This window comes from Dunckerocampus dactyliophorus, chromosome 18, assembly GCF_027744805.1.
Source record: "Dunckerocampus dactyliophorus isolate RoL2022-P2 chromosome 18, RoL_Ddac_1.1, whole genome shotgun sequence".
In the NCBI taxonomy this organism is placed as follows: Eukaryota; Metazoa; Chordata; class Actinopteri; order Syngnathiformes; family Syngnathidae; genus Dunckerocampus; species Dunckerocampus dactyliophorus.
In genome coordinates this window covers 14,089,910-14,105,291 of record NC_072836.1, presented here as the reverse complement: position 1 = coordinate 14,105,291, position 15,382 = coordinate 14,089,910, and the positions used below count along the sequence as shown (strand labels likewise).

General features: G+C 42.6%; 1 protein-coding gene across 1 annotated transcript in view; it reads right to left on the bottom strand.

Annotated features, from left to right (window-relative positions):
* Positions 1-2,585: 2,585 nt before the first annotated feature.
* smg1 (SMG1 nonsense mediated mRNA decay associated PI3K related kinase) overlaps positions 2,586-15,382 on the bottom strand; it is a 55,098-nt gene continuing 42,301 nt past the window's right edge. The window contains exons 53-64 of the mRNA XM_054758356.1: positions 14,986-15,175; positions 14,620-14,894; positions 11,021-11,230; positions 9,843-9,980; positions 8,633-8,785; positions 8,376-8,555; positions 7,268-7,495; positions 6,956-7,167; positions 6,767-6,867; positions 6,477-6,650; positions 5,659-5,765; positions 2,586-3,783 (exon numbers count right to left, since the gene is read on the bottom strand). Of these exons, the coding sequence (XP_054614331.1) occupies positions 3,706-3,783; positions 5,659-5,765; positions 6,477-6,650; positions 6,767-6,867; positions 6,956-7,167; positions 7,268-7,495; positions 8,376-8,555; positions 8,633-8,785; positions 9,843-9,980; positions 11,021-11,230; positions 14,620-14,894; positions 14,986-15,175 (2,046 nt within the window). The 3' untranslated portion in view covers positions 2,586-3,705. The remainder of the gene's footprint in view (positions 3,784-5,658; positions 5,766-6,476; positions 6,651-6,766; positions 6,868-6,955; positions 7,168-7,267; positions 7,496-8,375; positions 8,556-8,632; positions 8,786-9,842; positions 9,981-11,020; positions 11,231-14,619; positions 14,895-14,985; positions 15,176-15,382) is intronic.

The window sequence follows — 15,382 nt, the reverse complement described above, 5'->3', positions numbered from 1 at the left end:
GAATAAAAATTAAAAACAACGTGACTATATCGGCGTCGGAAAGCCTAAAACTAAGAGCTACGCAGCGCGCTTGAACACCTCATCATGGGAGCAATGCCTGCAGGGAGTGCAGTGCAGAAGAAAGGAGACAAACATGAAGTTGTTCATTGTTTTGTGTTTATATATATGTATATATGATATAAATTCTCTAAAAAAAATCTTAAACAATGAATAAATAAATACATTTAATATAAGAAATCAAGAAATAGTAATTATGAATAATTCATTGACTATATCAATCAGGTGAGAAATAATTCAGAGTAGGGTGTTTGTGTGCTTACCGAACTATGAAAAGGGAACCATGCACTGGCTTATCGTATATATTTACCAACGTAGTGTTTGTTTAAGCATCTTTAATGTACAAAGTGTATCAAAGTGCCTCCACTCATCCTTTTTCTGTAAATTGTTTGTCTAAATCATTGCAAATCGTTTTCATTTACATAGAACATACATTTTTCCTCGTCTTCTATGAGTAGAATACGAACAAACAGCCTACCTCTTGAATGCTGCAGGGAGTCCTCACTTCTTTTTCTCAGGGATTAAAATCCAAAAGTGAGGATTTAGTCCAAGTTTTCAGGTTTTTATTCCAAAAGTAGTCATCCAGAGCGACCGAGGTGGTTCACACAGCTCCAGGAGGAAGGACTGAGAGGGTCTGCAGGGTAGATCCACAGTACAGGCAGCGGGCACCACAAAGACACTGATTGTCCACCTTCACTCCCTGCAGAGTATTTGAGGAAGGATACGGGTCTGCATTGGGGCCTTCAGAAAGGAATGCTGACCACTCTGCTTCTGAACACAGGAGAGGCTGTTGCAAGCAGAAAGCTCTCTTAGGTCCGCATTAGACGTCAGCATTACACATCGCACTTACTTTTTTAAATACACATTATCTTGTTCACAGTCACAGGTGAGCTGGAGCCTACGCCAGGTCGCCAGGCCGTACGTGTGTGCGCGCTTCAATATTTACACTGTGTTGTGTACTCTGTGTACTTACAGTAGTTCCTGAGGGCATGAATTTTCACAGAGCAGTGCTGACCCAAATGAATTATTTACCGGAAACGACAACAATAATGTATCTACCTATATATCTAACAGCATTATTCACTAGGGGTGGGCAATGCAAATATCTAAAGTATCAATACTAGCTCACAGTTTGATTTGATATTTTCACAGATATTCGTTTTTTAATACTGGCCCTGTATTTACTTGGTATTGGACTGATGGCGAAATGTTGTATTTTAGTGTAGAACTACATACATGAAAGTAGTACTGCAGTATATAAAGGCAATATCATTAAAACAGTATTGCCTGGGTTCTGATAGGACAAGGGTGTCCAGTGCCCGTCCGTTCCTTCCTCCTCTGCAACCACATGACCTTCGATTGACTGATTAATGAGCTTTTTTCCCCGCACCTGCTGCCTGTTTACTTTCTCTTTCAAAGTGGGTGTCTTCCCGCACCCAAAGTGCTTACAAATACAAATGAGAAATCACTTAACAAACTACTTGACCGGTTTTCACAATTGAAAGACTTGTAAGCAGTGTGAGGCGTGCAATTTCGGTGCAAGTTGAAACGTAGCGTCTGTGTGGCTGCGCCATCATGCTACACCACTTATTACTTAAAACAACGACGCCGCCCCGTCGCCATCACATGACCAGTAGTGACAAGCCGACACTCCAATGTATCTGAATACTTCAACCGGCGTGACTCACTCCTGATATTTTGTCGTCTTATACTCCAAAATGTATATACTCCAAAATGTATAAGTAATTCCACTTCGTCATTAGCCTTGACATGCCGCCCAAGCAAGATGGACTTATGCTCATTAGTGATGTGTCGGTCGCGAACGAATCGGCTCTAAGAGCCGGCTCTTTGTAATAGTGAGGAGCCGATTCGTTTTTCCTCTTTTCATGTTAGAGGCGAATGTCAGTGGTCAAGATGTGTGGCGGCTTCTCTGTGTCCACACTGGGCAGGGGAGGCGGGCGGGGTGAAACACGCTGTGGTGGAGCCGATTCGTTCAAAGAAATTTGCATGAAGAGATTTGTCTATTGAGATGGGTCTTTGCTTTTGTATTTTAGAAAAAAAAAATTTTCTAGCTGCTCATTGAGGTTTAAATATATCCATTTAAATAAACATTTTATATCATGTACATTTTACATTAGTAATTCATTTTACACAATACACATAATTTAGTGAGCCGGCTCTCTAAAAAGAGGCAAAATTTCCATCAGTAAAGTTCTTGCTTCTTTCTACTATACTTTGGTGTGTCACGTGGTTGTGTACAGCACGACCCGTAGGTAATATGTTCCAGTCTGGATGCAAATATTTACTTGTGCAGCACAGTGTGCTGTGAGATCATGCCGCACATTTCTTACGATGCGAACTAAAAAAAAAAAAAACTCAGTTTTACCCATCCACACAAACAGCCTGACTTTTTGAAACGCTCCACTCAGACGGTTTTGCGTCATGGCCGATTATGCAAATTCGATGGTGACGTTATCTAGCGCCCCACCCTCCGCAACCAAATGCCACAGATAGATTGAAGTCCTGGACACTTATCAATTCAATGTTTATTTAGAGTCAAAGAAATTGAGTAAAAGCTTTAAGAAAACATTTTTCACCATCACCGAAAGCATTGCATCTCCCACTAAAAATGTAAAACTAGAAAGTCAAGATGAATAAAATACAAGCATCAGGGCTGGGGAGTTACGACCAAGGAGAAAAGCAAGAGCTTGTTTGCAGTAAAGTAAAAAAAGAAAAAAACAACAACAAAAAAAAGGGGCAACAGCAGTCGACTTTTCGTTATTTGTAAAGAAGGAGCAAACGCTTACAAAGCACAACACAGACAAAGATGCACACAGGAGAATAAAGATCTGATGGAGGTGGTGCCTCCTCTAAATGAATTCATCGTTTAGTGTCCCGTCTTAGCTGACAAAGTTACGCGACTCTGTGCTTCGGCGTTACCCACAAAAGCACAAAGAACCATCCCGACGAGCACACAGAGTAACATTTTATTTTGTCAAGTCGAATGACCGTTTTTTATCAATCAGAGTACAGTTTTGAATATCGTTGTCCTCTTGCATTTCAGTCTTCAGAAGAATTCTGAGGAACCTTCATTCTTTTCGTTCCGGCCCAACTGGCCCACGAGCCGTCAGTACCACATACCCGCTGAGGCAGAGTTTCAAGAGAACAGGATATTCGTGAGCCTTGTGAAGTCACGGATCACACGCTTCCCTGCTTCTTCCTGAACTCGGGTGGAGTTGGACTGACTCAACGGGACGCAGTGATGTTTAGGGTACAACTTGGTAGCGGGCTGCGCAGGTGAGGGGGGGAAGGTCTCCCAAGTGAGGGTGAGGAGGCATTTGCCCTTCTTCCCACCCCTCCCCGGTCCGGCAGCTTTGCCTAGTCGAGCCCCAGAAAATGAGGTGGGGCGGCAGGCCCACTAAGCGTTGCGTTGGCCCGACCGCCGGTGGTTGCGGGGAGTATGGTGGCAGCGGTGCTACGGGGTCGCTACCCCGGTATGGGTGCCCAGGAAGGTGGGAGGGTGGGCTAAGCTTCCGCTTTCCATTTCCTCCTCGCAGTGTGGCCTGGTGCTGCTGTTCCGACACCCCAGACCTGCTGGACTCTAGTGGATCTCCAAGCCTTAACCAAAGACATGAGGCGGTGCCGTGTTCAAACCCAGGCGGTCCAGCCCTCGTACAGCTGGGCGAGGTTGTCCATGTTTGTGGCCTCCTTGATGATAAAGTCCACCTGCAGTCAAACATAACAAACCAGCTCAAGACAAAACGTTGCCGCATGAAACAGCAACATAACTGTCTAATTACACAGCATTAAAGTGTGCACACAGTGACTTCCTGTTCAGTGCAAAGTAAGCTGCAAAATCAAAACTCACAAATGGAGGAAAACCATGTAAAACTGCCTGTTCAAAAATCCTTTACTAGCTTTCATTCTCCTTATGTCTCTGCCCAAAGTCACACGCAAATGTGTAATAGGTGGCTAGTTTTGGTTTCGATAATGCTGATAACCACGTATGTCAACATCAGTCACCCAGTCTGAGGGGTCTACGTCAAAAATGTCCACCAAAATGTTGCCTCAGTTCGCGCACTTTTCGGTTAGGGCACTTCTTGTCGCGTTATTAATACACTGCATGAGTCCAACTGTGTTCTTAATATATTTTTTGATCACGAAACGCTCTTGTTAGCAGCCTACTAGCTTCCTACTACACGGAAACAGAAACTGAAGTTGCGTCACCCATCTATGATGTCATCAGCGGCCGTCTCTGTCGTTCTTTGATAACTAACAGTTATACCACAAGTCTCTGCTTTTCTTATTGATCACGGCTGCAAAATAACACACAATGGAGCCAAAGAAAGTTGCAAGAACCAGCATTTTGCTAAAGAAGCCGAGAAACACGATTGAATTCAAGAAATGACTCACGGTAAAACATGAAGGCGGTGTCCATGTGGCTCGTGCCGCCTCAAAGCAGTCTTCAAAAATCACGTCTTCAATCAAGGTGTAAGCGACGTTAAATGGTCATTTATCCCTTTCATTCATAAGCATTTCATATAAAACTATAACAAAAGGTCACACTTTACAATAAAGGTACACAAAAACACAGTAGTTACTGAGGAACTAATTCAAAGATTCAAGATTAAAAGATACAAAAGGTTTGAATCTAATGAACTAATGAGAATCTAATGACTAAGGTACATGCATTTAGACTAGTTACTGAGGAACTAATGAACAACGAATGAGGAACTAATGAGTCGAGTAGTTACTGAGGAACTAAAGCACATACATTTTGAGTGGTTACTGAGGAACTAATGAAGAACTAATGAGTAACTAATGGTTAGGTTAGGTAGGCTCATTCCTCATTAACTACTGTAATTTTGTGTACCTTATTGTAAAGTGTTAGCATACAAATGTGTTTTGTGTTAACATTTTTGGCTTTCTGAAACAGTAACCGAGTTTACATTATTTCTTATGGAAAAAATAGATTCCGTTAGAGGACGTTTCGGTTAGAGTCAGACCATCTGAAACAGATTGACGCTAACCAAGGTTCCGCTGTATTATGAATCGTGTCTGTTATTAATAACCCGCATTGCGGTCATTATATGACTCCACTATGTTGAGCGCCTGACTAGGCTACCTTTTTCGGAATAGTGGAAGCACGCGCTGACAAGAGCCAAACATTCTTTGCTTTATGGTTTAGGTGTGATTAGTAGAGTGCGAGTATGCCCTAAATCACTATTCCTACTTGAAGCTTAGGGTGCTTTCAGGCCGATAGCTGGCTCTCCAAATCACTTCATGGGTTTATCAACTAAAAAAAAACAACCTTCCTCACTGTTATTAAAAAAATAAATTTTAAAATTCAGGCACAACAAAACATGTCACATTCAACCCATTGGTCTCGTATTGGTCATAGTCGGCATTAACAAATGTAATCAGGAAGGTTTGTTGCAAAAGTGCTAACAAATACAACCTAGCCTTGTTTAGTCAATTGATGGGGAATCCAACAAGCTACAGTAAACCAGTAAAAGAGACGATTGAATTGAAGAGGACGTTGTGAGCAGATTACAGACGTCTTGCTTGACAACGTGACAACACGCTCACTGTACACCTGACCTGCTCAGTGACACTCATCCTCCGGTTCGGATCGATGTCTCTGCCTTCCAGCTTGGCTTTCACTCGCTTCCACACACTCACAGCGTACGAGTTTCTCTCCTGGACAGCTGCAAAAAACAAAGAAGCAGGTTTATTTTTTGCAACGCAGTGGAATGACAAATACAGAAACGCAATTAAGGTCACAATTGGTGCTGTCTTGGCTACAGCCAGGATGGGATCCAGGATGGATAAATATACCACTGTTAAAAAAAGCCCCAAATTTTTAGATGTTTATGTATATGTTTCACCGTTTTTTTGTCGAGTTGAGATTTCACTCTGTTCAGCTGTCCTTGAACGCACCACAGTATCTTTCATTATCAATCTTTAGTATTGACTACTGTATAATACATTTTATACTTTAAATGTACTTAATAAGTGTGTGAGGCATAAGTAGGGCTTAAACCTGGATTGTGCCCTGAGTGAACAATGGCAATTGAAGAGAGAAGGGAGGGGCTCTGGAGCTGAATCTAATATAAAATTACAATAGTCACTTTTGCTAGAAATGTTGATCTGAACTCGAAGGAGAATATCAAAGTCAAGCTGCAGGAGGGTCGTCAGCTGTGTATCAAAAATATACATTTCTAAAAGCGTATCAATTACTCATGGTCATTTAGGGAAGTGGGGATACACCGTATACCTCCCTCTGACATCAGTAGTGATTTGATTCTGATGGCACAGAGAGCAAACCAGCTAATGGGTGAAAGCGTGTGTGTCCAAAGTAAGTTAATTTTTTTGCCCTCATCAACCAGTCAAAAATATGGGTTACGGCTAACTGGTACCTTTTCCTGTTTTGGGGTCTCGTACAGCCCTCTTGGGACTGGGGTTGAGGCCTTTGCTGTTCAACAGTGTGCTGGGTGGGGTGTCCGTGGGGGTCCCCAGGTTACGTGGCAGGGCCTTCCGTGCATTCTGGGACATGGACTCTGGCTGAGTCTTCAACCCACTGCATCTAACAGCTTGAGTCAAAGCAAAAAGAGACTTTTTTAAATATTGAATTAAACTTTTGTCTACAGTCTGCATAGTACAGTAGTGGCTTGATGGTATTTCTAGTGTGTATTCTTCAAGGTCATACCGGCTGCAAAGCTTGTCTGTACTGCTGACACAGGGCTGGCACAGTCATTCTCTCTTTCTGTCACCAGTGGGGACGCAAATCCCACCAGGCCATTATACACACTGTTGTGAAACAAGCATAGCGGGGATTAATGCAAGATTCGTACCAATAAAGTCAAGAAAATGGTTATGCGTACAAAACTGAAACTACCTCTGGCTCTGGGACTGGAGCTCCTTCACAGTAGCGGGAATCTCTTCAAGCAACTCCAGCTGCTCCTGATTGCGTGGCTGCCCACTAGCCTGGATGACTGTGAACAAAACTACCTGGATGTTGTCCTGCCACGCCTTATACTCCATCAAGAAGTGACGCACGCTGCCCTCGTACGCCACCTCTTCGCCGTCAGCCAATGCCGCCTCCTCATCCTGTTTCAAAAAAAAAAAAAGAGAATTAAGACTGCTGGGTCAGGGGTGGATCTTAACAAAAATATTACATTTAATACATAAGGCAATGTACAAACTGTACCTTAGCCATTGCTTTGAGCAAGTGCTTGACATCAGCCAGTTGGCGGTTGTGTGTTGACAAAATGGTCTTAATGGAGTCGACGAGGAGTTGTAGGGTTTCGGCACAGGAGTCCAGCTGCTGCTCTCGCTCCTCCTGCGTCCTCTGCTCCGCACTCAGCTCCTCCTCAAGCTGCCGCTGGGCATAGCTCAGCCAATCAGGACTGCCTATAGGCAGGTCCAGCACTGGACTCTGTAGCGGCCATACAAAGAGCTTTAAAACAGGCCTGACGATGTACTGTAAATTGCTCAGGCTTTCTGCATTCAAAGACAATTACGTTATTGATGGATGTATCATAACGGGAAATGTCAACAGAGCTGTAGTTGTATTTCTGGATTTAATATAGTTACTTAAAGTGGGATGACCAAATGTCCACTATTTGGGACCTACAAACAGCATCTGGCCGGGATTTTAGAATCATCCAAGATTTCATACATTTTTTGCACTAATTTGTGATTCGCTTTGTGGTCTGCAACAACTCAGCACTAACAACAAACACATAACTCATTTTAAAATGTCCGCAAGGTATGCTGGGTACTCCAGCGGCAGCTCCCTTTGATATACTAATATAGTGAGATATTAGATGTACAATGACATGTACATTATCTTTACAATCAGCGCACACTTACATGGAGCCCTATAACTTCACATTCTCTTGTTAAATATGATTTAAAAATGCGAGATAAGGTCGCACACATTTCTTAGAACACGTGCAAATTAGATGGCAACCCTACACCAGAGATACACTGCAGTCCTGTGGGAAACACTGGTGTGTGTCTATATCACTGTCACAATATGAAGCCAAAGTACAGCTTGGACAATTTAGTGCATTTGTTGATAAACACAGATTACATGTTTAAAAACGTAAAACTATGACAAATCACACCAGGGACTGCCAGGGAAATATATTTTTAGCAAAAGAAATGTCAATTGTATTTTAACCAGTCGCTAAACAAAGAAAAATGTATTGTTTAAATTTAGTGAATGTTTAAACGTAGATCTTGTAATATTAACATAATGTACAATTGCTGTCCATTAACTGTCCAGTGTAATGTTAGATGTCAAAACCCACCAGTCTCTGCAATAGTTCAAGCTCCAACGGAGACACCGTGCTACTAAACTGTGCAGCGAATGAACATGTCTGCTGGCAGCGTTTCAGCAACTCAAACAAAGCTGCGTCCATGCTGAGAGCCTCAGGGGATCGAGTGCGAAGGCCTTCGAAGTTCAGGATGGTGGAACACAAGAAGGTGACCTGGATGACAAAATGTCTTTAGAATTAATTTCATCTTTAGGCTTTATGGATGAACTCTTAAAATCAGCTTTTCCCACCTGGCTTGCACGCTGGTTTTCTCTAGCCACCATGGCACGTCGCTCCCTGATGGTCATCTCAAAGTCCTGAAGGACAGGGGCCAGTGTTGGATTTGCCCCGCCAGCCCACTTAAGACGCTGCTCAATGCTCGCCTCCAGTGAGGCTAGCTTCTCCTGAAGAGACCAGCCGTTAAAACATAAGAAATCAACTTTTGCTCAACATTTTTAAACATGTCTTAGCTCACACACAACATTACACTATGACTAAGATATGAGAGCAGAAACACAGGCGGGCAAAATCTATCCATCCATTCATCTTCTACCGCTGATCTGAGGTCGGGTCGCGGGGGCAGCAGCCTAAGCAGGGAAGACCACACTTCCCTCTCCCCGGCCACTTCGTCCAGCTTCTCTCAGCGTCAATCAGACTGTGAGCTATGGCATCGCTACAGTGAATGATACATAATATGGAAGTGGCAGTACGCGAGGCACGATTGGAATTGCACATTAAGTGCTTTACGCACACTATAAACCTTGCAATCGTACCTATTCTCGGCGTTCCCAGCATTATTCTCTAAGGACATGTGACTGTGTTAATGGCCAAGCAGAAGGTGTAGTAATTACTACATTTTATCAAATTTACTTGAGATTTGTCCGGTCAAAGCATGATCGTTGCATATGACTTCTACCAAAACGTGATAGTACAGTCTATTTCGGATCTACTTCCATAGAACTAATATACTGCAATCTATTTCACGTGTCTTTTCATAACTACACTTTAACATAAATGATTAGTAGTCGCAGCTATAACTGCCATCTTTATTTTATCTTTCATATATTTTTTTGCTTCAAGCTGTGAAAAAAAGTTCAGTTAAAAGCATCATGCTTAGTTCATGCGTGCAAAGTTATAAAACATTTCCAAATGTACCTGCACTGTTTTGTGACTCCGTCTGTTTGTCCAGTCCTACATTTTGTCATTTTCTTGAAAGTCATGTTAAAATATCGTCTTAACTCGTTTTCAGGAGAAAAAAATTCATGTATCGCCTTGTCCTGTGAGCAGAGTGTATCATGACACCCCTTTAAACCACTAATACTCACCAGAATAATTAACCGGGTAGGTGTTGCAGGTCTAAATTATAATGTGTGTAGTGTTTTAAACAGCGCAAGCAGCAGTGCCCACCGCACCTTCCAAGTTACAATGAGGAAGATAAATAGTATGTCAAATGATGCAGACCTGAATCGCCACAATGGCTCCCTCATCCTGACTCAGCTTATACAGCTTCTTCTTCATGTTACTGAGAATGACTGCACGAGGAGGAATGTTGACACTCAGAGACTGATTGTTGGGACCCAGGACATCTTCATGCTGCCACTGTGGAGGAGACACACAATGACACTGTTCTATGACAAGCAAAAACTGACAATACCACAATACGGTAAGAGATTAGGGACGTTCCGATCCAATCTTCAGGATCGGGATTGGCTGCCGATCCGCTGTATTTTGAAGATCGGAAAATATCGGTTTCTGCCACAAGATCGGGCCGATCTGGTTGCCATACAGTATAACGTTTGGTTGCCACTCGACTCCCGCAAGAAGAAGAAAACCACTATGCAGACATGTCCGCGGTGTACCGGTGGCGAAGTTAGTTTCACCTTGGATATTCGGTTCCGTAGCTACAGCGGTAGTTCCTCCTCACTGTGCCCAGACTGCTGTGTCACTGTGCAGGGGGCTCACACAGGAAGTGCTACTCCAACCACTGGTTGTTTATACTAGGGACCGTCAATACATTACTATTGCTTTGAAAAGAGTTTGCTTAAAAAAAAGAAATAAATAAAAATAATCATATATTCTAAATCAGACCACAAATTCATCTATAACCATGTAAAATGATTAGTCCTACCCTAAAAGTATTTTGCACACCAATTTTTTTCCCAATTTTATCTTATTGGATTAGGGACCTGACTCGGGCTTGTTACAAAACGATTGTTGGTCATGCTGTGTGATAAAGTAAATTCACCAATACTTTGAATGCATTATTTTTTATGCTTTGAAGAGCTATTTTCATAACCATATTAATTTCCACACATAAATGTTTGTAACAAAAGCTTATTATAAAAAAAAGAAAAAAAAAAGGCTCATTCCCGGATCGGATCAGAAGCCAAAAAATGTGGATCGGGACATCCCCAGTAGAGATCCACCTATTCACGGTTGGACATTCACTCTCCCGCGTATTTAGATTTATTTTCTCTGCTTAAAATTGTAAATAAGAGAAATAGAAAGTGGTTTGATGGGGGGAAAAGCGCAGTAGCTATGAATCCAACAAAGGGTGCTGCCTCAAAAGGCAATTCATTCAACATTTTTGAGCAGGAAGATGCTTTGACAAGATGTGATGTTTTGTGAGTGGTGTGTACCTGAAACATGGCCATGTGCAGCTGAAGCCTCTGCAAGCTGGCCTTAGCCGCATCCAGGTTGCCATCCAACCTTCGCAGCAGGTCCAACTTCTTCCAGGCTGTGTCGTAAGAGGCGGCCAGCACTGTGGCTCTGTTCAGCAGCATCTGGGAGACCCGGCCTGATGCCAGACTCTGCTCAGCGCCCTTCTTACAAAGCTCATCCAGAGATACCTACCAAAACATAATAACAAGTCTAATTAGTGATGCCAACACATATGAGCAACTTAAAAGGGACCCATCCAGTAGGTATAAGAAAGAAATCATACACTGTCTCCAAAAGTTAGAGAAGGAAGAACTAATTGACAGACAGATGTATCATAGGTTATACCCTGGGGAGGCTACACCATGTATCTATGGCCTTCCAAAAATCCACAAGGAAGGGTTTCCCCTCAGACCCATTGTCTGTAGCATTGACTCTACCACGTACAATGTAGCGAAATATGTAAAAACAGTCTTATCCCCATTGGTAGGCAACACTGATCATCATATAGAGAACACAAAAGGGTTTGTGGCGAGCATCAAAGACCTCAGATTGGAGCCAGAGGAAACTTTGGTGTCTTATGATGTGACTTCACTTTTCACATCTGTCCCCACCTCAGCAGCAGTCTCGGTGGTGAGGAAGAGACTGCTCGAGGACTCAACTCTGCATCGGAGAACAAAACTTAGTGCTGACCACATCTGCCAATTACTGGAAATTTGCCTTAACACCACATATTTTCAGTTTAGAGGGAAATTCTACAGACAAATTCATGGTTGTGCTATGGGCTCACCAGTCTCACCCATAGTGGCGAATCTGTACATGGAAGAGATGGAGAAACAGGCTCTCACATCCTTCTCAGGGACAAAACCAAGGCACTGGTTTAGATACGTGGATGACACCTTTGTCATAATCAAAAAACAAGAAATTCAGTCTTTCACAGATCACATCAATGCGGTGGACACCAATATCAAATTTACTCGCGAGGACACTAAAGAAAACCAACTAGCCTTCTTAGACTGCAAGGTAATTATAGGAAAGGACAGACAGCTACTTACAGAGGTCTTTAGAAAGGCCACACACACTGACCAATACCTGCTTTTTGAATCAAACCATCCACTACAACATAAACTAGGGGTTATTAGGACCCTCCAACATAGAGCGGAACAAATACCAACTAGTGCTGAGGGAAAGAAAAAGGAGACACAACATGTCCAGAGAGCGCTCTCAACCTGTGGGTACCCACGGTGGGCTTTTAACAAATGTCAAAAGAAGAGAGTAGGGAAAGAAACCCAAAAGCCCACAGAAGCAAAAAGGAGAGGAGTGGTAGTCCCTTATGTAGCGGGGGTCTCCGAAAAACTCCAGAGGATCTTATGGCAACACAAAATTCCTACCTATTTCAAACCAGTAAATACCCTGAGACAAAAATTAGTGCATCCTAAAGACAAGGCTCCAAACCAGAAACAGAGCAATGTGGTCTATTCCATCCACTGTAAAGATGAGGAATGCAAAGAGCACTACATTGGGGAAACTAAGCAAATGCTCCAAAAAAGGCTTTATCAACATCGCAGGGACAATGCTAGTGGTCCTCAATCAGCAGTACATCTACACCTGAAAGCTACCAATCACTCTTTTCAGGACAGCGAGGTTAAGATTTTGGCCAAAGAAAACAGATGGTTTGAAAGAGGAGTTAAGGAAGCTATTTTTGTCAAACAACAGAACCCATCATTGAATCGGAATGGTGGTTTGAGGTTTAATTTGGACCCTGTGTTCAGCAGGTTACTGAGACCAAAACCCACAGCTCTTAGTCTTGCAAATGAGGTGAAGGCAGGGCCGAGCCAGAACAATAGATGCTAACAAGCCAGTATCAGAGTCGTTCATACCCAATTCAGGGAGCGACACTTCCCTTTTATCGTAGGTGTGAATAACAGGATAGGATTATACCACTGCTCCGCCCAGGCTTAGTGTAACGAACCAATAGGAGGAGGGTGTTGGCACACCAATTCCGCCCACTCTTACTGTATTTAAGGCCTAAGCTACCAGCACTTATTAGTTTGCTGACGAAGCTCTTCGGATGAGGAGCGAAACGTCCGACACCTTCTACACAGAAGTACAGATGACGTCTCAAGAAGCCTTTTCCTCGACTACCAAAACATGATGAAGTGGTTTAGAGTACTGCTTCCAGTCACTTTTATTAGTTTGTACTAACAGAGTGATATGAAAAAGCAACTGCTCACATGCGACTGCATCATTGCCAATTATGGACACAAGCCCTGATGGTTTGTCTTTGCTGCCAAATTATTTGGGGAAAAATTATGTATATGGAGTTAGAACAATAATATTTATTGGTACAGTCCAATCTGGTCCTATTTATGCTGACATGTCTTTGTTGACTAACTCGTCAAGCCCTGGTTCACCGTGTTCTTCGTATTACTAAAAAGTGCCCACATAGTTCAAAGTCAACAAATATGGTGGACAACTTTTGTCGACATCAAATTTTGAGAGCCAAAAAGGGGTCATTTTTAGGGTTGTGAAACCGATGTGACCGGATATCCGGTTTGACAAGGCGGATATGCGGCAGCATCGGTAGCAACCTCCTAGATTGATAAGAATCAGCCATAAATCCTTAGTGTGATCGATTTTAGAGACATGCACGAGGTACGCCAAGACTACCAACTGGATGACAGTGCGTCTCAAACAACGCGAGAGCCTGGGCTGCCGGCAAAACAATTGTCTCGCAGGCGCTGTAGCTTGCTAATCTAAACAGCATTAGTAGCGTGAATTCAAACCAATCATCCACCAGTCCGAGCCTGGAGTTTGTTCATCATCAAATCTTACGTTCATGCATTCCCACATAATATCAGCATTTGGGACCAAATATGAGATGAAAGAAAAACGGAAACAATACAGTACAGTAGTCTATCTGTGCAGCGTGGGACAACATTAGATGGTGCATTCAAAGACCGCTCGCATTAAACATGCAAAACCTGTGGGATTTCAAACTGTATATCATTTTTTGAATAAAATATTGGTAATATATTTCCAAAATTTATATCCATTTACATACAATTTGATGTCTGTAGTTATTTACAAAATATTTTATTTTAATTTTTTTTTTAAGTGTGTGTGTGAGTGTGTGTGTTTTTTTTTTTTAACGTTTCCCCCTCGGCCAAGTGGTTGGGGACTCCTGCCTTATAGCATGCTTGGGGATATGATATGCTCTTTTTCACATTCAAAATACTAGAAGAATGCCACTTTTATACAACTGGCTTCTTTATTTTACAATGTAAGACTTACAGCAAACGTAACTATCAAATTTGTACACTGTATCAAATTGTTCATTTTTTAAAATATATCATTTTTGTAGCCCGTGTATCAAGATGCGTATCAAATTGCCTACCACAAAGAGATTTACATCGAAAAATCGGTCCGTTTGACATCCATCCATCCATTTTCTATACCGCTTCTCCGTTTGACATGTGTTGTTGAAAAAAATTTTCATTATTGTCCATTCTCCTTATATGTCTGTCTAAAGTCCCAAGTAAATGTCAACGTCAGTCAATGTATAAAAAAAATGTCGTACCTTGCTCTCCGCCCCAAAATCTTTCGCCTCAACTTGGGCAACGATATCCAGGCCGAGAGCAGACAGGGTGCTGCAGAGGGCCAGACCAAGAGCTTGGCTGGGCAGACCCAAGAGCATCTGCCAAACAAATTCAGCTGTAAAGGCCTTGATTGGACGAGTCATTTGCTCCTCGCTGACCACTGCCCCACTAGAGCCAGAAGCATTAGGTTGCCGGTACAACGGCTTCCCCAAACCAACCGGTCCATTGGAGGGTAAAAGTTCATCAGCAGCGGGCCCTTGGTACACAAAGCAATCACAGACAGCGGGTGGTTATTTAGGACTTAGAAAAGCGATCGTTATCTCCATTTGACCGTGAAGAAGCCTTACCTGATAGAGTCTGTGCAAAGGAGGCACACATTCTAAAGAAATCTCTGATGGTCTGCAGTCTCTTCAGGAAGAAAACTTCTTCCATCAGTTCCCGCTGACTGATACTGTCAAAGAAGTGGAGCTGTGCAGTGCGTGTTTCCCTCAGAACATCCACCTTTCTCCAGGCCGATGGCACTTCCAGAGAACTCAGCTGAGCACAAGGAACAGAGCAAATGGTTTGCTATCAGTGGGGAAAATGAATAAAAAGCTGGCTGTTGTGAAAGCATTTCATTACATGACATTACAGCCTCACCTAGTGTCAAAAGGTCCATTAAGTGCTGAAACATTTTGTCTCCACATTCAGAGTCTAGTAACTTGTAGGTTTAAAGCAGCAGTTCTCAATAGTTTTCTCTCATGC